Source organism: Taudactylus pleione, unplaced genomic scaffold (genome assembly GCF_031769625.1).
Source record: "Taudactylus pleione unplaced genomic scaffold, aTauple2 ptg000140l, whole genome shotgun sequence".
Classification (NCBI taxonomy): domain Eukaryota; kingdom Metazoa; phylum Chordata; class Amphibia; order Anura; family Myobatrachidae; genus Taudactylus; species Taudactylus pleione.
In genome coordinates, this window is record NW_028284542.1 from 128198 (window position 1) to 148863 (window position 20666).

Below are 20666 nucleotides of genomic sequence, written 5' to 3' on the forward strand. Positions count from 1 at the left end.
ACGCAAGGACACAATTTGACTAATTCTGTCGCTAAAAGAAATCTGAAAAAAATAAATAAATGCTTCGGAGTACACAAATAAAGTACTCGCGCTCCAAATCATTGGTAACAAAAAAAAATAAAAAAGTTTTTTCCCTTACATCACTTTCTAAAAGGAAAGTTTTATTTTGTCTTAAATTTTTACAAAAAGAATGTAAATTTCAGTATAAAAATACAAACAGGAAATTTGTACATCTTTAGTTGTTATTAAGTTTAACAAATCAACACAATTTTGAAATAACGAACACATTTTAAACTCCTAGTAACTATACTAAATCAATTTCATAGCGGACCTAAGGGTTTCTAAGTAACAAGCTCCAAATAAGCAAAAAAACAAAAACATTGTTTTACGGTATAGATTTGAAATATTTATATTTATCCATAAAACCATTAAATAGCAATGTGTATATATTTATAGGTCTTCATTTATTTAACTTAGAACCTTCTCCTGTATTGGCCTACGTCCTTTTACAAAATACAATGTCCAGACCAGGTCCTTCTAAAAATTTACTGTAGCCAACAGTAGCTTTCACAGGGTTATAACCCCACATTGCTGCATATTAAATCGGATTTGTATGATGTGAAACAGTCACTTAAGGCAAAGCGTCAGGACCAAAACGAGACACAGCAGCTAAGTCCATGACGGAAGGGGAAAAACAAAAAATAGAACGGAAAAGTGGTTGCATCAGTTTTAAACATCTTCAGCAATTTCTGAAAGGGGCGACGTGGGTTCATGTTTAACCTTTTCCGCAAGCATTTTCATATAGGTGTCCGCCATTAAATCCAAATCGTGTTTTGTGTCGTAATTTACGTTCAAAAACGCTAGGTGTCTCGACCGCTGTTCTGCCGGCGTGTTATCCAGATAGTGCTTCAAACGCCTCCTGCCCGTTTCAAATTTCTCATCTTCAACTTTGATGACTGGTAGAATGCACAAGACCTTTAGTAGGGCGTGAACGTTTGGGAAGAACTTAATATCGGGGAGATGGAGCGACTCGTAGATGTTGGATGGAAGCTCAACGTCTTTACCTCGGTGTTTCCATTTGACCCGCCAACAGTGCAGTTCTGCAGAGAGCGTGTCTGGGTTGGGGAGGTCACATTTGTACAGATCTGTATTGTGTTCCTCACTTGTGCTGAATTTTAACTGGCCCATTACAGAGGGAACAAGCGATAAGCATTTGAGAGCTTTCAGATGTTGCTCCGAGAAGATGTCCTTCAGCCCTTGAATGACGTGCTGGATGGTCGGTATACTAAGAGCTTCTTTGTAAAAGTTTTCCGCCGTAAGGTCCGACTGCAAATTGGCATGCTGCATCCTACGGAACCTACCTGGGAGCTTAACCGGTATGTCTAGCTTGGCTGCCAGATCAGTGGCTTCCTCAAACCAGAACTCGTGGTAAACCTCAATGTTCTCCATGACCTCATTCAAAGTATGCAATACTGCCGTCAGACTATTGGCTGCAGAGAAAACATCTGAGGTCTGCCCTTGTAAGTTCTTCCCGAAAGCCCGGGTAAACGAAAGGGCATTTTTCAATATTACGATAGTAACGACAAAGTCGAAATCCGTCAAGGCACTTGACAGTATAAATGCATGACTGGTTACCCTGGTGCTCCACCGAAACAAGTTGTCACAAGCTACTTTGTCAAAGCAGAGGACAAAGGACTGAAGAAGAGCCACCATGATTTCGAACGTGTCGTGTCTTCTTATCCACTCTAATTGCACCACTTCCTTCAGCTCTGAGCCCTTCTCCGCGTTGTCCAGGAAAAGACTGGTGATCGTACTTTCCAGCTCTTTCTGCAAATTAGGGGAGTTTTTGAAAAATAAATAAATATCTTCTAGGACTCCCAATACTACGGAAACGCCCGTGACAGGCGTCGAATTTGCTAGCCATATATTCAAGGCACAGGATGAGCAGAGAGTAAAGGTCGCTTGCGGGTACTTTTGAAGCAGATGCGATGTCACAACTTTCATTTTGGAAGAAAGTCTACTTGAAGCAACGAAAGACTGCCCGCGACAGCATTCCATATTCAAGCGCCATTTCTCCGTCACTGCCGAGATTAAATTTACAGCCAAGATTTCCGCATCTGCTTCACACGGAAGAAACCCAATGAACTCTTCTCGGAGGTTGTTGGCGCTATCTAGATGCCTGATAAAAATGGGCTGGCACTCTTCTCCTGCTAAATCCACGGCATCCTCGGCAATTACCGAGAAGAACTGGGAGTTGCGTATATCGTGCAGGACCTCCTCTCTTATGCAGCTCTCGCAAACCTCCAACATCTGCTCCTGCTGGGACCGGGAGCAGTATTCCTGGTTCACAGCAAAGACCTCAAATCGTCTTCTCAGAACTTCATCCCCCGAATTTATACGGTACTCGAGAAGAGCCTGAAAGTTGTCCGGCACATAAACTTCATCGGGCACTTCGCAATTGCGACCTTCTAGCGGTATGTTCTGCTTCCCCATGAAGAGCACGACCTCGAACAAAGTTCTCAGGTAGTCCTTATTTTCTCGTTCTTCTGCTGTTAACACCGCAACCTCCTCCGGCTGTTCTATCTCCACAATCTGTATTTCCATGTCATTGTTATTGATCTGATGGTTCTCCTTCTCAGGCACCACGGCGTCCACTAAAAATACAAAATGAAAAAACAAAAAAAACAGAAGAGAGATTTCAGTGTGGAGGCAAACAGGACAGCAATCGAAAAATGACAAACAACAACATCGGAGGAATAAGGAGAACATATTCATGAGACTGGAAACATAGACAGTGCCTAGAACAGGGTAATGTAGAAGGCAGGGAAGAGTTTCAGGTTTTCCCTCCGTGCACACCAAGAGCAAGTTCAGGGGCTGTGTCTGCTAATGCCTCCCAAGCTCCGCCGTATTATTTGTACTTTCTAGACATGGCTACGCATCTGTGACATCACATATCCCTTGCCACAAGCCCATGCCCTACGATATTGTAAAAGGTAACATGATTATTATTTTAAAACGGGATTATGGAGAGGAGAAGACCGCTATTGGCAACTGTACTGAAAACTAATACTTTTAAAACACTTAGCACTAGAGAAAATAATTATACGTAAAACAAAACAACATTACTTCTGGGTTAAATTAGAGCAAGATAAATGAAAACAAACAAATCAATTTATATAATAAGCGGCGATGGTCTGTCACATCTCCAAAATGCAACGGGAGCCGGCGCATGACCCCGCCTCCCAACATTTTACACTGCAGCGACAGGACAGACCACTGCACCAGGAACTTGGGCCTCGTTTTACTAGACAAACCTAATGGGTCCAAGTTACAGATGCTCTTTCTAGTGCCAATGGCACCTTTACAAGCTGGTGGTCTTGTCAATGGCAGCCCCCATGAACATTCCATTCTGATAAACGGGATATCACAGGGGAAATGACGGCAATCCTGCTAACACTGGTGGTACATAAAGCCTATGACTCAGGTCAGTTAGAAGCAGCGGGGATGTTTAGCATTGTGTTATCTTTTTAATATTTAATCCAATACAATTGTGTCTCGAGGTCCTTCCGGCAGAAATATCAAAATATTATTTTGTCTGTGTGAGAAGAATGTTGGAAATGTAATTATGCTATTATTCCTGAGACAAACACTGAAACTACAATAATGCCCCTCACTCTAACTTATAAGCCACGCTAGTCACAGGACCGAGCAAACTGAGATCTTAAATAAATTGTATATATTCTATTTAAGATCTTACAAAGCTCTCCCCACCGCTGCTCCCTACATCTCCAGGTCGCTTTCCTCGCACACTCCCACCTGCTCTCTTCACTCTCACATTCAGGGTTTCTCCTGTATGACTCCTAAGCTCTGGAATTCCCTCACTCTCTCCATTAGACCTTCCATCGGTTTCTTAGTGTGCCCTTAAAACTAATTTTTCCATTCTAGTTTACAACTCCTCCTGCTAACGCTCCGCCCCCTTCTCCTCATTGTATCTACCTGTAAGTTGTTACCATCCTGGTGGTTGGGATGCCGGCACTCAGAATCCCGACTGCTGTATCCCAACGGTAAGTTTAGGGTTAGGCTCTAGGGCAGGGGTGGGGAACCTTTTTTCAGCCAAGGGCCATTTTGATATATATAAAATTATTCACAGGCCTGGTGCAGGCCACGCCCCCTCCGTGTGATGTCACAAGGGGGCGGGCCACAATTGCTGGTGATTACAGCAATGCCCGGAGCACCCTGAGGATGCTGCGGGGAGCTGTAAGGGCAGCGGTGCGACCGTCTGAAGCGTCCTAAGGACGAGTCAGGCAGCACTGCTGCATAGATTCTGGCTGCCATTCTAGGCACCCTGCTAGCCAGATGAGGCTAGCAGAAAAAAGCTCCGAGGGCCAGACCACATGATTCCGGGTGCCTTATACGGCCCCCGGGCCTGAGGTTCCCCATCCCTGCTCTAGAGGGAGGGTTAGGCTGCTGCTGCGGGGGAGGGTTAGGCTGCAGGAAATGTAGGTTAGGGGGAGTGTCAGTAGTTAGGGGATTACTTGCAGGCGTCGGTATTCTGACTGCTGGCATCCCGACCGCCCAACCTGTCCTCCCAAATCCCCCCCCCCAGTGTTCTTATCTCCTGTTCATCCATTTAGTGCTGGGTGGAGAAGAAAGCCTGTGCCAGTGAGGTCTGTGAGGCGAGAGAGGGGGAGACTCCCTGCAGCTCTCACTACGCAGCTTCTAGACAGACGATTAGTAGGAATATATAACAGGTCGCCTTTTTGCAATGTCTGTACAGTATTCATGTTTCTTGTTGTGAGTTTAATCCCCTTGTACAGTGCTACAGCACCCTTGTGGTGCCTTATAATGAACAATGATTCAAGTATAAGTTCATATATATTGTATGTGCGCACACCCAATTCCTTCATTGAAAGGTAGGTTGCTGCTGAGATTGGCTATTAGAGATGTAAACCATGGTGTACAATAAAAATATAATAAAATAAATGTATTGCACCTGTACAACATTACTAATAGAGATTTTTTTTTTTTTTTAAATCTAATTTAGTAAGTTAACCGAAGATCCAAGTAATTTCACCTGCAGGCTTTTGCTGGGTACACACTGGCCGATACATCGAGGGCATGTCGGCGGGTGTGTACCAGCAATATGTCTGAACGTCGTCGTTCACAGACATATCGCGCCGGCTCTGCAACACTGCCGATATAGATCTGCAGATATAGCGGAACATTGTGCTGTTTGTATCAGCGGTAAGCTGACCGCCTGTACACTTGCTGTAGAGGCCGCCGGTGACTGACATCACAAGTGGGCGGACACGTGTAAATACCCGCCCAGTTGTGACGTCAGGCACAACACATCGGGCCAAAGATTGTCAAGCGTGTATGCACTTTCCAATCGTCAGATAGGACAGCGGATGGTCCGAATGGCCAATCCGTCGTCCTAATGTGTACCCAGCTTTACACATGTTGCCGATAGGGATCTGACCACAGGCTCATGTGTATGAAGAACAAAATCTTAAAAGGTTTCTGATATGAGGAAATAAAATGGAATGCGCACACACGCAGCAAGAAAAAAAAATACACACACACACACGTATGATCATTATGTGACTAGTTGAATCAAGAGAATTTTGTTTTATTACTGGAAAAGGAACAACACCATGTTTTAAAGAGAAAAAAAACATTTATAAAACAGCAAAATGTAGCTAAAACCAGCACGCCTCACGTGTACCAGTCCTGACAGCGCCCTGACTGACTGGCATTTATATAATCTCAGCTTGATTGCGCGAGTTTCCTCCGGGTGGTGCGAGATCTTCCCGTACTTTAAAAACATATACTGGTAGGTTACCTGTCAAGATGGACACTAGAGCGTGTGTGTTAGGGAACATATGACAAGTATTCAAAGTGCTGCGTAATTTAGTGGCGCTATATAAACAATTCACATATAAACATTTGTGTTCGTTTGGGGATTCTCAAGAAACAACGAGTATATAGTGGACCGTACATCAAACTTAGGCAAGCTACAGATGTGTCCACATACATCTTACTTCCTTGCGCATTAAACAGCCTTCTAGTCGCGCCGTGCCGTGGCTCGGTAGCGCTGAGCGTATTTTGTGCAACTTTTTACCTTCAAATGCGTCTTAATCGAAAAGTGATGGTAATAGGACGCACAAGCTGCCTCTGCTGAGTAAAACGATATGCGGCATGCCTATGTTCTGTGAGGCTGCATGCGAAATGCTACGTTACAGTGTTACAGCCGCTGACAGTGTAACGTAGCGTTTCGCATGCAGGTACACTCGCAGTCGCACACAGAACATAGCCATGCCGCATGTCATTTTACTCAGCAGAAGCTGCTTGTGCGTCCAATCAGCATCGCTTTTTCGATGCATTTGAAGGTAAAAAGTTGCACGGAAAGACGCTCGTGGTACAGAGTTGCACGGTGCTCATGCGTTATATTTAACGTGACTTGTAGGAAATAAGATGTACGTGGACACATATGTATACTCCACCAGCTCCTGTGGAACTAATAGAGCCAGCATATACACTGCCAGCAGGTATACTGTGGCTTGTCTTTTTATATATACACTGTAAATTACCCCTCTATTCATATAACGTATTGGGATTCGCTATCAAGGTAAATTTGGGTTTCTGGTTGTTGGAGACGGTGTTGGGTAACCGTGCGGGGAAATATATTGCAGCAGTTGTGGGCTGGCTGTCGGGCTACATCCTTGCGTGTTCTCGATATAACAAAAAATGACATTTGCCAGCGCCATTCTAAGGCTTGCTTGATGGTTGTCGGGGACTTGGGCTAAATAAGGTACAAGACTTCTGGCAAAGTCCATGTGCGGATCTTCCTTCTGGTCCTGCTCTGATAACCCGTCCACCAGTCCAGTCTCATTTTGGCTGAATTCCTCCGGGGGTTGTTGAGTCCCGGCAGCAGGGTGGGTGACGATTTGAGATGCGGTCTCTGCACGAGCGGATGAAGAGTGCGGGGAAGGGGGCTCCTCCTTAACGTAAATAATATCTAGATCCTCCTCCGTCACTTCCGCCGGGTCATTATTCATCCTGGTTACAGCGGGGGGCTCAGCTCTCCTATCAGTCCTGGGATACAAAGGAGGGATTAAATTACATTTGTATAATTCAAACAAACATTTTCTGACTTGTGCTTAAACTTACACGTGCATCATCATCATCACAGGTTTAAGAAACAATAAATCCTTAAAGTGAGAGGCATCAGGGCTGGGAGGAAAAGCTGGGCCACTGCGCTTCATTTCGCGGGAGAGTTCCCTTCTGAAACTGTCCTTAAGCGTCTGCCATTGTGTTTGCACCTCTTTTACTGACAAATACAAACAGAAATACAATATATTACACCGACAGCAAAAAAAAAACTTCTAATTCGATCTCAAACACAACAACAACTTTTACTGCTGACATCAATGGCTCTCGCCTCGCAGGTCTAAGCAACGAGTCGCTACTTGTTAGTATAATATTCATGCTTTTATGGTTTAGTATAGAGGTTTCCAAACGCGGTCCTCAAGTCACCCCAACAATTCAGGTTTTAGAGATATCCATGGTTGCGCACAAGTGGTTAACCCAAATTGACTGAGGTGCTAATTAAGTCACCTGTGGTCAAGCATGGATATATCCTTAAAACCTTTACTCTGAAAGAGCGCTCGCTCTGAATCAGGGTGGTTTTTTTTTTTTTTTTGGTGCGCCCTCCGGGCCGCTCGCATAGCTGTGGGTGACCACCCACAGCTATTGCAAGCGGCCAGGTGATGGTCGCGATGGTCTCGACCATCGCGGTAGGGTCTCGTTCCCACAAGCCCCAGTGAGCTTCTGGCTCTTAATAGAGCCGGAAGCTCACCACTGACATCACTCATGTCGTCAGTGGGGCCGCCCCCAAATGGCAGGTGTTCCGTCGGGAACACCTCCGTTTGGCCAGCCAACCCCCCCTGCCCGCCTCCAAAACGGTGCGATCAAAATCGACAGCCGCCCCCTTTTGGTGCGAGACACGGAGCGGCCGTCGCTAGCCGTGTCTTGCGTATGCGCACGTCGGAGCCGGCTCCGGCATGCTCAGTGGCCAAACATCGACCCGCTCGCGAGCGGGTCTGAATCAGGCCCTGAGTATGGGAACCTCTGGTTTAGTATATGACGACTTGTGTTGTTTCTTGGCGATTTATATAAGAAAGCCACTCAAAGAAGTATATTACACTATGTATACAGCTTTTATTAACTTTTTTTTTATGTATTTTCTTTAAAAAGTACATGTAGTTTATTTTCCAGGTTACCTTTGACTTGCAAATTACTTAACTAATACCTGTGTAATTCCTCTTGTAATTCACTAGCTTAGGGACCTGGTTTAATGGCAAGGGATCGTACGACACATGTAGAGACTGGCAAAACTCCCAGAGCTGAATACATGAGGGAGCAGGCGACGATCAGGCAGTTACCATGAACGTGCTCGGACCCTGCATGATCTAAGCCGCCCTGCACATTACATCCACACTCTGCTCAGGGCCCTGTGTGACAGCCAACACTTTATACACGCAGCCATCCAAACCATTATCTGCATACTGCTCCAAGCCGCCATCACTGGAAATGGCAGAGGTGCGATACTGTATTTATAAAATAGAAATTTGGGATCGATTTGTTTTACACCCAGCCGAATTATTGGTCATCTGTTCTGCAGGGTGCTGTAACATTTAGGGGTCTATTTACTAAGCAGTGTTAGGAGACAGAGTGAAAAGTGATAAGGTGCCAGCCAATCAGCTCCCAACTGTCATCTCACAGGCTGTGTTTGAAAAATGGCAGTTGGGAGCTGATTGGCTGGTACCTTATCACTTTCTTATCACTTTTCACTCTGTCTCCTAACACTGCTTAGTAAATAGACCCCTTTATTACTAGCTACCGATCACTGGATACCTCCAGCTCACATGTCCATACACTATTGATGCAGAGAAGCCAATCAGCAGCTCTCGGAGCGACAGGCCCTGTGCGAGACGGCATACGTCTAGCGATTTTATTGCATCTTTTCGCTCAAAAACGTGCCTTAGTGGCATGGCATTGCTACTAGTGCGCACCAGGAGACTGCACTGATCCATCTGTGACAATTGTATATTTGTGTGCAACAGAGTCTGAATCTGTATACAAAGTGCTACCATACAGCGGCTGCGGGGTTTTTCCACGCCAAATTCCGCTGTGCTTCATTTACAGACTCTGTCGCACACAGATATACAACTTTCGCATATCACACTAATCCATGCAGTCTCCTGTTGTGTCTTAGTCGCACCGCAATTGCGAAAGAGACCCTTGGTGCAAGCAAAGTCGCACAGGACCTAGCAGCTCACTCACGCCAGGCATCTCCCGCCACGTGGCGTACTGAGGTTAGGTGGGTGAGGACACATCTGTAGGTTGAATATCGCAGTGACCAGCTTAAGTTATAATAAACACCAGAAATGTTCGAGGATAAACTGCAAGTCATTATCTTAGTATAAGTACCTGAAGTGTAGAGGACACCTATGTACTGAATGCTATTATGTACGAGTAGTTATGTACAGTGATTATTGACAACAACCTTGTTCTATGTATGTAACATCAGTTAAGACTTGTAAATAATAGTACCGACCTTTCATATATCTTTGCTGGGGGTGGAGGTCGTCCCAGTCCAGGAAAATTTCGGAGGAGATCTGATTCCACAGCTTCAGTCTGCGGTCGGTGTCGTTATAGGAGGCGTTGCGAGGATCGTACAGCTCGGGGTGGAGACGTACAAGCGCTATCAGAAGCTCAATATCAAGGAATGATTTTGAAGCCATGACGAAACTGGGATGTAATCCAAATACCATTTCCGTTCCTGTATAAGCAGGAAATATTTGCCAGCGCGTCAAAAACGCATCGTATTTTTTCCCTCTAATATGCGTTTTTTGTTTTTTTTTGGCGCAGTGGTTATACAATGTTAAATATATGTTGAGCGTTGACACCTCCAAAAAGGCAGCGTGCGGTTTTATAAATAGCGCAATACATGGATGTTCATTAAATGGTTTATCTGCATACTGACTGAGCTCCTCATGCCTTGGTGTGTGGAAATAGGGGTTCTTAATATTTTTATTACTAATTAACTTCTTGGGATTATAAAATGTTTACCAAGTACTACTTTGAACTTCTGGTAATGTACATTTATAAATCTCAATGTAACTGGCTGAACCAATATTTATGTGACTGTATAATATCACAGATATCTTCGTTTCTTTTGAATGGGAGGATGTATGGTAAGACTATTCTGATATGGAAAACTGGGCAGAGTGGGAGGAAGGGAAATTATTAAGGGTTAACAAGTACCTTTAGTACTCCAGGACACTGTTCCCAAATCCAATCCTCAGGGCACCCTAACCCTGAGGACTGGATTTGGGCATCACTGCTCTAAGAGATAAATGTACCGCCCACTGACAATTTGCCGTTTTGATTAATTCCTGACAAATGTGAGAATACCAAGTATTGCCAAGAGCGCACAAAAATACCATCCCGGTCCAATCCGACTGGGGTTCCCAACACTATGAATTAGTCTGATGTTCCCTGAGGTTCCAACAGGCTATATGTCATTATATCCCTGATAGGCCAGTAACAAGCGTAGAGTGTGCGCTCGCTTGACGTATTGTGCTAGCACCTGAGGGCTTCATTCATTGAACAGATAGAATAGAGAAGACAGGTCTTGTTACACAGCTGCAGGTTTACCATAGGCCAGTGGTTCTCAAACTTGGTCCTCAGGACCCCACACAGGTCAAGTTTTCCAGGTGACCCAGCAGGGACACAGGTGAATTCATTACTCACTGACACATTTTAAAAGATCCACAGGTGGAGCTAATTATTCAGATTGTAGTTCTGTGAGGAGACCTGGAAAACATGCACTATTTGGGGTCCTGAGGACAGAGTTGGAGAACCTGTGCCATAGGCTAATAGATGTGGAGGTATCTTCTTGCGGACCTCATTGGAGGGGGGAGATGTTCTAAGCCTTGGAGAGGGATACAATGGAGAAGTTGCCCAAAGCAACTTAACAGCTTCTGTCCATTATCTAGAACAGTCTTTGAAATGACAGTCAGAAGCTGATAGGTTTGCTCTGGGCAAAGTCTACACTTTGTCTCTCGCCAAGGCTTGAGCCATCTCCTCGTGGTAGACATATACGTAGCCTACAACTAGCTTTGTCTGTCTGACCAGCTCTAAACGTGGACATAAATTGGGTCCACTCCTGCCTTAGGAGCCTGTTTACTAGACATTACTTTTCCTGCTACCTCAACAAGACGACCAGACAAATCAAAGGCCAAGATCGTGGCAAACCAAAGTTCAGGATCCCCAAGTGACAAACAGCCTAAGAGAAGGGAGATTTCAAAGGTCCATTAACCCAGGTCATATACTAATGTAGTATTTTCACGTCCTGCTCATCAGATATCAATAGGTAATTCTGCAAAGTGTCTTGGAAAATACAAGATCAATTCCAAGCAGACAGGTCCCAAGAGGGTGAAGAACAATATAAAAGGAGTATCGTGGATAGGTCTTAAGAGGCTGAAACCAGACTTAAATCGCTGGTAATATAGGATATTGACTGCTCAAAAGTAGCTCCAACTGGTTACCACCCTGACTAAACAGCTAATCTTTACACCTCCCCACTGCTTGCTGGGTCTCCTGGAGTAGGGCCATGGCTGGCAAAGGAAATTATCTATGCTAAAGTACGTGCATCGAGTATAACTTTGTGACAATCAGAGACAAAGTACTTAACGGTGCATTAAGATATAGACAATTCAGTGAGGTTTTTTTTTTTTTTATCAATTGTCTTATGTATATTCCCCAGCATTAACCTCACAAATGAGTATCAATATGAATTACTGCGTTACACAAAGTACATAATCATGTATTTTTTTTGTAATGTTCAATAAAAGATAAAACAAAACATAAAACATGCAGATGGAACTAATAAATTCCTTCCACAATAATCAACATCGATTCCAGGACACCGACAATGTTTCAGAATCGCTCGACAAGATTTAAAAAATTGAGGCCACAAGTTATTCTGCAATTAAAATAACTTACTTTTATTTTCTTTTAAAGTCCTTATTTCATCTTCACTCTGGGTAAAGAACACAGGGAAGGGAGATGAGATGACTGAACACAGGAAATGGAAAACAACAGATCACCTGTAACGCAGGTACGTGTTACTGAAAGCTAGTGACATACGTTGGGGCCACGCTGCAGTTTCACTGCTTTTGTTGCCAGAGATCAGATTTAGGGGGTCATTCAGACCCACTCGCAAGCGGCAGGACGCTCGCAAGTGGGTCGATGTTCCCCACTGCGCATGCGCACGACGGAGGGAGCTCCGTCGTGCGCATGCGCGAGACCCGGACTGCGACAGCCAAGCTGTCGCTCCGGGTCTCGCACCAAAGGGGGCGTGCTGTCGATGTTGATTGACAGCATGCCCCCTTTGGTGGGCGTGCCTGCCAGACGGAGGCGTTCCCATGGGAACGCCTACCGTCTGAAGCCGGCCCCACTGACATCACTAGTGACGTCAGTGGGAGTGATTTTGGCTCTGACAGAGCCAAAATCACTCCAGGGCTTGTGGCAGGGAGACCCTACCGCAGGGTCTCCATCGCAAGTCCGATGGTCGTGATGGTCAAGACCATCGCGACCATCTTTTTGGACGCTCGTATATGCTGTGGGTGGTGACCCACAGCTATACGAGTGTCCAGGAGGACGCTCCATTTTAATGGAGGAGGGCCCTGATTCAGAGCGAGCGCTCTGGTCAGAGCGTTCGGCTGTGAATCAGGCCCTTAGTCACCCAGATACGGAGAACCTCAGACAGGTGTCAAACTATCGAAGAACACCCACGGTTCTGTCTCTATTCCACAAACACTTCACCACCAGCATTTCAGCAGTAAACAATTGTTTATCATAAAATAAAGTATTACACCTCCACGAAAGACGGTGACATCTCTAAAGGTCACTCGAATCCCGATGAAGCCCAAGTGTTACAATCAGCCTGCTCGCGGAGGTGTGCTCCGCTACATATATTATTTATATTTCATTTCAATGAGCTATAATGATTTTCATAATGTAGGTCTTGCTCAGTTCTCCCATTTATCTAGATCTGGATAGGAGAGAACTGAGCAAGACCTATGTTATGAAAATTTTAATTCTAATTTTAGACTAATATTAATAAAAGTTACATTTTAATATCGGTGCATCATAACATGACAAATCTCTTGTTTAGTTCCTTATTTGTCATAGATAGCGCCCCCTTCTGTTCGATACATATACCAATATCTAATAGGGGGTTTGAACAATATTTGACTACTGATTGAATTACCAGGAAATACCTGTGCGGATAGTTGTTCTTATACAACCCATATAACTGCCCTATCTGTAGCGCCTCTACTTGCCAGCCAAGCATGGTTTAACAATCTTTTTTAAATACCAGTAACCTCACCTAAAAAAAAAACGGTTTAAAGGTTAATAGAAAAAGTAATGAAAATAATACCAAATATTAAAGAATTTCCTATTATCCCTGGTTATGCAATTCATTACTGTCTGGAAATGTCATTAATTACAATGTCCATCAAGCGAATAACAAATGTGGACGTAAAAATGGTTTTCAATTGGATAGACTTTCTGTGACCACAACAAATATATAGGTTGAAGAGGCCATAACAGGAACGGGAGAAGCCGCATACACCAGGGTTAGGATGGTTCTATAGAGAAGGACTGGAACAGTGACACTATATAGGGTGAAAACACCGGAGAAGGGACATCAACAACTGCTCAGGAGAACCCTAATCTACAGAGCACAGTATGGAGGATCAGAGAGGGACCTCACGATCACCGCAGCTATAAGAGGATTATCTGTGTGGGCGCCCTTCATCCAACTACAGCAACGTGGCCAATGACGGAATCGGTATGAAATACCGCCGGCCGCATGGCCGGCAGTTCGATTCCCGACAGCGCCTGGCAGACAGATGCAGAGTTCCCGGCAGCGGAAGCCCGACAGTGATGGAAATCCCGATCGTCCCAAGGTAAGTATCTACTAACCTAACCCCCTAACCCTCCTTAGGGGTTCCGACGTGCGTAGGAAATATGCCTCCTCCGTGAAGAGCCTTATGTCAAGTATCTTCGTATACAGATCTTTCCTCATACATCTAGCCTCAATACGCCATGCAGCACAACTTGCCTGGTGTGATTGAGCCACCAGGTCCTGTGAGACTTTGCTAGCATTGGTCGTCTTTTTTTGGCAATGTGTCGCATATCAAATTATTCAGCACAGTCTGCTGGTGCCTCATTGTTGCATCACATTGCCACTTAGACGCATTTCATGCAGAAAAAGACGCCCGGCACTAGCAGTCTCACGGGACCTGGTGTGACAAGAGGGGGTCTTTGGTGCAATTGCAGGACAGACGTGTAAGGACAGATCTGTACATGAAAAGCTACTAAAGCTTTGACATAGATCATTGCGAATGTTACTTGAGGCTATCAAATGCCAAGACTAGACAGCTCCAACTTCAGCCTCAGGAGACACAATATCTAATTACCTTTAGTGATGATATGACATATACAGCTTTCTTCCTCACTAAACTGATACGAATCAGTACACAAGCCAAAAATGACACTTCCCCTCGCTAATGGCCATATGACCTACTCCTGTATAATAAGCTACTTAGTTCCTCCATATATTATACTTCTCACTCCGCACATACATGTAAAAGGCACAATTCTCTTGGCACAAGGCATCAACAGGTGCAGACCCGGGAATTTAGTCCCGTTACGGACAATTACAAAGAAAACAAAAACACCTACCAGCTCTTTTATCCTCTTCCTGCGCCTGCCGGGGTTACCCAGATGACTCGTCAGGTCAAATATCGTTGGGATGGCGTTTTCCCGAAGCCCGGTCCTGTATGGGCTCTGAAAACAAATACACTAATATTAAACACAACCACACACACCGTACGCTGTGTTACATGGCTACGAATTACCAACCAAACGCAACACGAGCGCAGTGAACAAATCCCACCCTCCGGCAAACTTTCAGCATCAGTAAAAGAAGCTGGTTCCTACAGACACCAGTATAATGTGCCTCAGAAAGGACACTGGGAACTAGTGAATGGACAGGTTGCATTATTGGTTCTATGATTTCCTCCACCATGACTAGATGACAGGTACCGTATAATAGAGTATATTACAAAACATTGATGCAATCTGCACAGAAAATGAACTATTTGGACCTTCTGGTGTATACCAAGGATATTAGGATTATGCTGAAATTCTGCTTTCATTTGGTACAGTAGGTGCTCTCCAGAATACGTATAGGAGGAGATGCATCAAACCTTTCAGAGATAAAGTGGACAACACAGCAACCAATCAGCTTCTTAATACCATTTCCTAGACTGTGCTAGATAAATGACAGTTAGAAGCTGATTGGTTGCTTGGGACAACTTTCTTTCTCTCAAAGGCTTGGTACATACATAAACAAAATAAAGAACACACACTAATTTCCGGCCTCTAACTAAAAACCAGTATAAAAATGAGGAGCGAACCATGGTGATCTGTTAATAATTATTAGCCCATGCTTTAGGCATGGACATGAAATGACCCTCTCGATACACATGGGGCTAGATTTCCTAAGCAGCCTGGGGCGTGTCTATAATGGGTGCAGGGTGTGCGGGGCACACGGGCCCCCACATCGCACACCCTTCACCCATAGTATTATTTACCTCTGCGGAGTCCCACATCCGTGCGGGGATCCGGCGCTGTGAAAACGACTAGAAAATGGCCACCGCGGCTATTTTCCAGGTGACCTGCGCATACTCTATAGACTCTGGGCACACTCTAGTGCCCAGAGTCTATAACTCCGGCGCTGGCCGCACACAGCTCAGTGCGCTGCCGGACAGAGAGGAGCGGGCCCGTATCGGAGACTGCACACGGGTCCGCCTCCTCGCTAGAAATGCCCCTGTAAGCAGATTATTTTTACTCCAAAATGTATAACGGCAATATTTATGCGAAACGCGCCTGGATTTGGATGCAATATGACTACCATTTTAAATTGCGGGGTCAAAGTAGAGAGCAACACCCCAGACGGGAAAGAGGAACTGCACGGGATGTGACAGGTGCAGAACACTATATCCACTCTCAAAGGTTCATCACTTCACGACTGCTCAATCAAACAGGTAACCAAAGTCCCCATGAGAGCACCCCCCCCCCCCGCTATTTTCTGATTAGCAGTTGACAGCAGGATGAGAAGACCAGTTCAGTGCTGACGCGTGCAAGGAATTAAATGTAGTCAGACATTAGATGGCCGCGGCTGTATTCACCTCTACATTCCTGCCCACAAGAGATTTAAACCTCTTAAATTGCTGGCGGGTTCCAACCTTCCAGGGATGAAATCTCTCTGCTCACCCCATAGGGATTATCAGGGACAACTAAGAAGGGGAAGACTAGTTCAAAGTGATCATGAACAAGTAGACCTCCAAGAGTTACTACCCCAGGGGCAAACTAAGGGGTGGCCAGACTGCAGCCAGGAAGGTGAGCAGTTTAGGTCAGAAAACGGGGAGAGAACTTACAACAAAGCTTCTTAATTTGCCTCAATTGAGACTGGAGACGTTGCTCCCGACAGTAACACTTTGTAGGTTGTTACATAGTCAAAGTAAACAACATGACAGCGCAAACACACAGTGCAGTTTAACAAACAGTAGCATAATATATAATAGGTTATATTTTAGGAGGAGTGACTATGTGGGACTGGAATAGGCTCCCAAAATGGTAATAAATAGCAGTGGAAGCCCCATATTTTGGGAAGCTTTAAGGGGCCTATCCACTAGGTGACCTGAAAGACTGAACAACTAGCGTTCAGTCCTTCAGGTCGCCGAGGTGCGGTGCCCGCACTGAACGGCGTTCACTGCAGGAGCCCGTCCTATCTCTGAACATGCCAAACCTGACGAGCGTCGTCAGGTTGACAGGCATGTTCAGTAGCTAGTCGGCGTCGGTAAGGACCCAGCGTGCACGCGCACCACTGGTCCTTTCCGGCTATCCATTACACGACTTTGTGAACAATGCAACCAAAACCTCCTGGTTTTGGTCGGATTGTTCACAAAGTCGTGTAATGGCTAGGCCCCTTTGGGCTCACTAATACTTCCACATTCCATTATGGAATACCTTTACATGAATCACGACATGCACAGGGCTATTTCTTGAGCACTTGCTGGTGACAAGTCATCCCGTCTCTATAAAACACATTGCTAAATGAGGAGTCCACCTTCTGAGTGAAGAAATATAAGAAGTAACCCTGCATTCTAATGCCGCGTACACACTAGACAATATGCTCCGTGAACGATATCGTCTAGTGTCTCCCCTGCAGTGCCGGGCTCAATGTCATTAACGACATTGAGCACACACACTGAACGACATCGTTCAGTGTCGGCACCCTCCCTCATCCCTGAGCATGCACAACCTGACAATCGTTATATTGCAGCTTTCAGATCATTCACTAGGTGACCACAGCTACGATTGCATTAGCGTACATCTCTGACTCAGGCCCTAAGACCAGCTCTGCTTATCGTAACCAGGCCAGCAGGACTAGTTTACAGGAGATCAGCGTAGGACTATCGGAAGCCTCATAGACCCAGAAGACTGGGAAAATGGTGCATCAGTGGTGAAGTCAGTGCTGGATGTCATCTTCACATAGTAATTCCAAAACTTGTATTCTAAAACTAGTTATTATTTAAGCTTCTGATGTGTATAAATAAAAACGTATGAATATTTCCTGGTACTTACACTTCTACAAATCATGGAATCCTCAAAGTGCTGAGCACACAATCTGTAGTGTTTGTTGAGCTGATCAGGTGTTTTATCCTCCAAATCAGCTCTTCGACAGTTCTCAACCCACTTCTGACATCTACGGAGAGATGGGAAAAACATGACTCAATAGAATCTAGCGCTAAGGAGCAGCAACTGAAAGATGAACACCAGGGCGTACTAACAAATAAGGCACTAACTACCTGGGCCAGTGGCAGAACCCCAGCTTAGTGCCAGCACCCGGGACAATGGCGGACCCAAGTTCCGGCAATGGAGCCCCAGTTAAGGAGATAGCAGCGGAACGACAGGACTGAGGACAGCAGCAGAACCCCAGTTCCAGCACCTTGGCCAGCGACTGAACCCTACCACAAGCAGCGGAACTGCAGTTCCCACACCCAGGTCAACAGCAGAACCCCAGCTCCAGTACCTGGGCCAGTGACGGAACCCCAGTTACAGAGATAGATGCACCTAAGCCCTACCACCACCAGCAGAACCCCAGCTGCCACACACGTCAGCGGAGGTAACCCCAGCTGCCGCACACATGCCAGCGGAGGGAACCCCCAGCTGCCGCACACATGCCAGCAGAGTGGAACGCCAGCACCGCCACCCGGCCCAGCGGAGGGAACCCCAGCACCGCCACCCGGCCCAGCGGAGGGAACCCCAGCTCCAGCACCTGGGCCAGCGGAGGGAACCCCAGCTCCAGCTGAGGAACACCCCAGCTCCAGCAGAGAAACCCCAGCTCCAGCAGAGAAACCCCAGCTCCAGCAGAGAAACCCCAGCTCCAGCACCCGGGCCAGCGGAGGGGAACCCCAGCTTCAGCACCAGCAGAGCAGCACCCGGGCCAGCGGAGGGGAACCCCAGCTCCAGCACCCGGGCCAGCGGAGGGGAACCCCAGCTCCAGCACCCGGGCCAGCGGAGGGGAACCCCAGCTCCAGCACCCGGGCCAGCGGAGGGGAACCCCAGCTCCAGCACCCGGGCCAGCGGAGGGGAACCCCAGCTCCAGCACCCGGGCCAGCGGAGGGGAACCCCAGCTCCAGCACCCGGGCCAGCGGAGGGGAAACCCAGCTCCAGCACCCGGGCCAGCGGAGGGGAAACCCAGCTCCAGCACCAGAACACCCGGGCCAGCGGAGGGAGACCCAGCAACCCCAGCTCCAGCGCCAGCAGGGGGGAACCCCAGCTCCAGCACCCGGGCCAGCGGAGGGAGACCCAGCAACCCCAGCTCCAGCAGGGGGGAACCCCAGCTCCAGCACCCGGGCCAGCGGAGGGAGACCCAGCAACCCCAGCTCCAGCGCCAGCAGGGGGGAACCCCAGCTCCAGCACCCGGGCCAGCGGAGGGAGACCCAGCAACCCCAGCTCCAGCAGGGGGGAACCCCAGCTCCAGCACCCGGGCCAGCGGAGGGGAAACCCAGCTCCAGCACCCGGGCCAGCGGAGGGGAAACCCAGCTCCAGCACCAGAACACCCGGGCCAGCGGAGGGAGACCCAGCAACCCCAGCTCCAGCGCCAGCAGGGGGGAACCCCAGCTCCAGCACCCGGGCCAGCGGAGGGAGACCCAGCAACCCCAGCTCCAGCAGGGGGGAACCCCAGCTCCAGCACCCGGGCCAGCGGAGGGAGACCCAGCAACCCCAGCTCCAGCGCCAGCAGGGGGGAACCCCAGCTCCAGCACCCGGGCCAGCGGAGGGAGACCCAGCAACCCCAGCTCCAGCAGGGGGGAACCCCAGCTCCAGCACCCGGGCCAGCGGAGGGAGACCCAGCAACCCCAGCTCCAGCGCCAGCAGGGGGGAACCCCAGCTCCAGCACCCGGGCCAGCGGAGGGAGACCCAGCAACCCCAGCTCCAGCAGAGGAACCCAGACTCTAGCACCCAGGCCAGCGGAGGAACCCCAGCTCCAGAACCCGGGCCAGCGATGAAGCCCCTCATTCAGGACCATGTATAAGCTGTCAGACCCCTGGCAACCCTCTGCCCCCTCTCACCGGCTCGGGTCCCGGGGGAACCTGAAGAAGGCCAGGTCTGACTGCGTGCTCTTCCGGGTGCAATTCGGGGCTGCGCAGAAATTCGGCATTTTCGGCTGTTACCGGGGTGACCCCCAGCCGCCTCCTCCCCTCACCCGGAACGGGCGGGGGACACCGAGCACCGGGCGGGAGACAGACAGGCCGCGGCGGCTCCACACTGCTGTGCGCGGCCTGGAGGAGTCACACACACACGTCCCAGCATGCACCGCGTCGCCGCTCTACCCGAGCCCGCCCACTCTATGACCAGGCGCTGAAACTAGTGGCAGATCATAGACATGTGTCAGCGGATGCCAGAGCGGTATGTGCTGGGAGGACTCATTCTCCTGCCATGGGCTCGTCCTTTCTCCACATAGGATATAGCAGCAACCATGGGCTCAATAGCAGCCTGTGAGTCTCCTGCTGTGGTCTGGAACTACAAATCCCAGCAGAAGATTAATCAAGTACAGCAGTAGAGTCACAATATTATTATTATTATCATCATTTATCCTCCTCTAATAATGAAATAAACTTTAACATATATAATCATTGTTATTTGTATTCCTATTTATAATACTATCATCAATATCTGTTGATGCTCCATATAGAATTATGTTTATGCTATCATAATAAGCCATTTAGTTCAGCTGTATGCCATAGTAGGAATGGCTGTTGATGATGAAACCATGGATGACCGGTGGTTTTCCGCTATCTCTCCTCCTAACCTACTGCCCCATGCCCTGTGTTCGCTGTCTTTCCCCCCTGTGTCACCCCTGTCTGTCTGCCACTATCCCTTACAGTTTAGACTGTAAGCTCTCACGAGCAGGGCCCTCTTCCCTCACAGGCTTTTCCTTCCCTCCCTTATAC

General features: G+C 47.4%; 1 protein-coding gene across 1 annotated transcript; it reads right to left on the minus strand.

Annotated features, from left to right (window-relative positions):
• Positions 1 to 224: 224 nt before the first annotated feature.
• On the minus strand, positions 225 to 20101 carry THAP12 (THAP domain containing 12). Its single transcript, XM_088473785.1, has 5 exons — positions 19785 to 20101; positions 17794 to 17914; positions 14824 to 14928; positions 12073 to 12109; positions 225 to 2654 (listed from the first exon to the last, which is right to left on the minus strand). The coding sequence occupies exons 1-5, from the start codon at positions 19871 to 19873 to the stop codon at positions 730 to 732; spliced, it is 2277 nt and encodes a 758-aa protein (XP_088329911.1). The 5' UTR covers positions 19874 to 20101; the 3' UTR covers positions 225 to 729.
• Between the last annotated feature and the right edge of the window lie 565 nt (positions 20102 to 20666).

What these genes read in the sequence shown, in the direction of transcription:
- THAP12 (XM_088473785.1), bottom strand. Translation starts at nt 19,873, where the DNA reads ATGCCGAATTTCTGCGCAGCCCCGAATTGCACCCGGAAGAGCACGCAG. An exon ending in ATTCCATGATTTGTAGAAGT is followed by an intron (nt 14,929 to 17,793) that starts GTAAGTACCAGG and finishes ATTTGTTTTCAG; the next exon opens with AGCCCATACAGGACCGGGCT. An exon ending in GACTTTAAAAGAAAATAAAA is followed by an intron (nt 2,655 to 12,072) that starts GTAAGTTATTTT and finishes TTGTATTTTTAG; the next exon opens with TGGACGCCGTGGTGCCTGAG.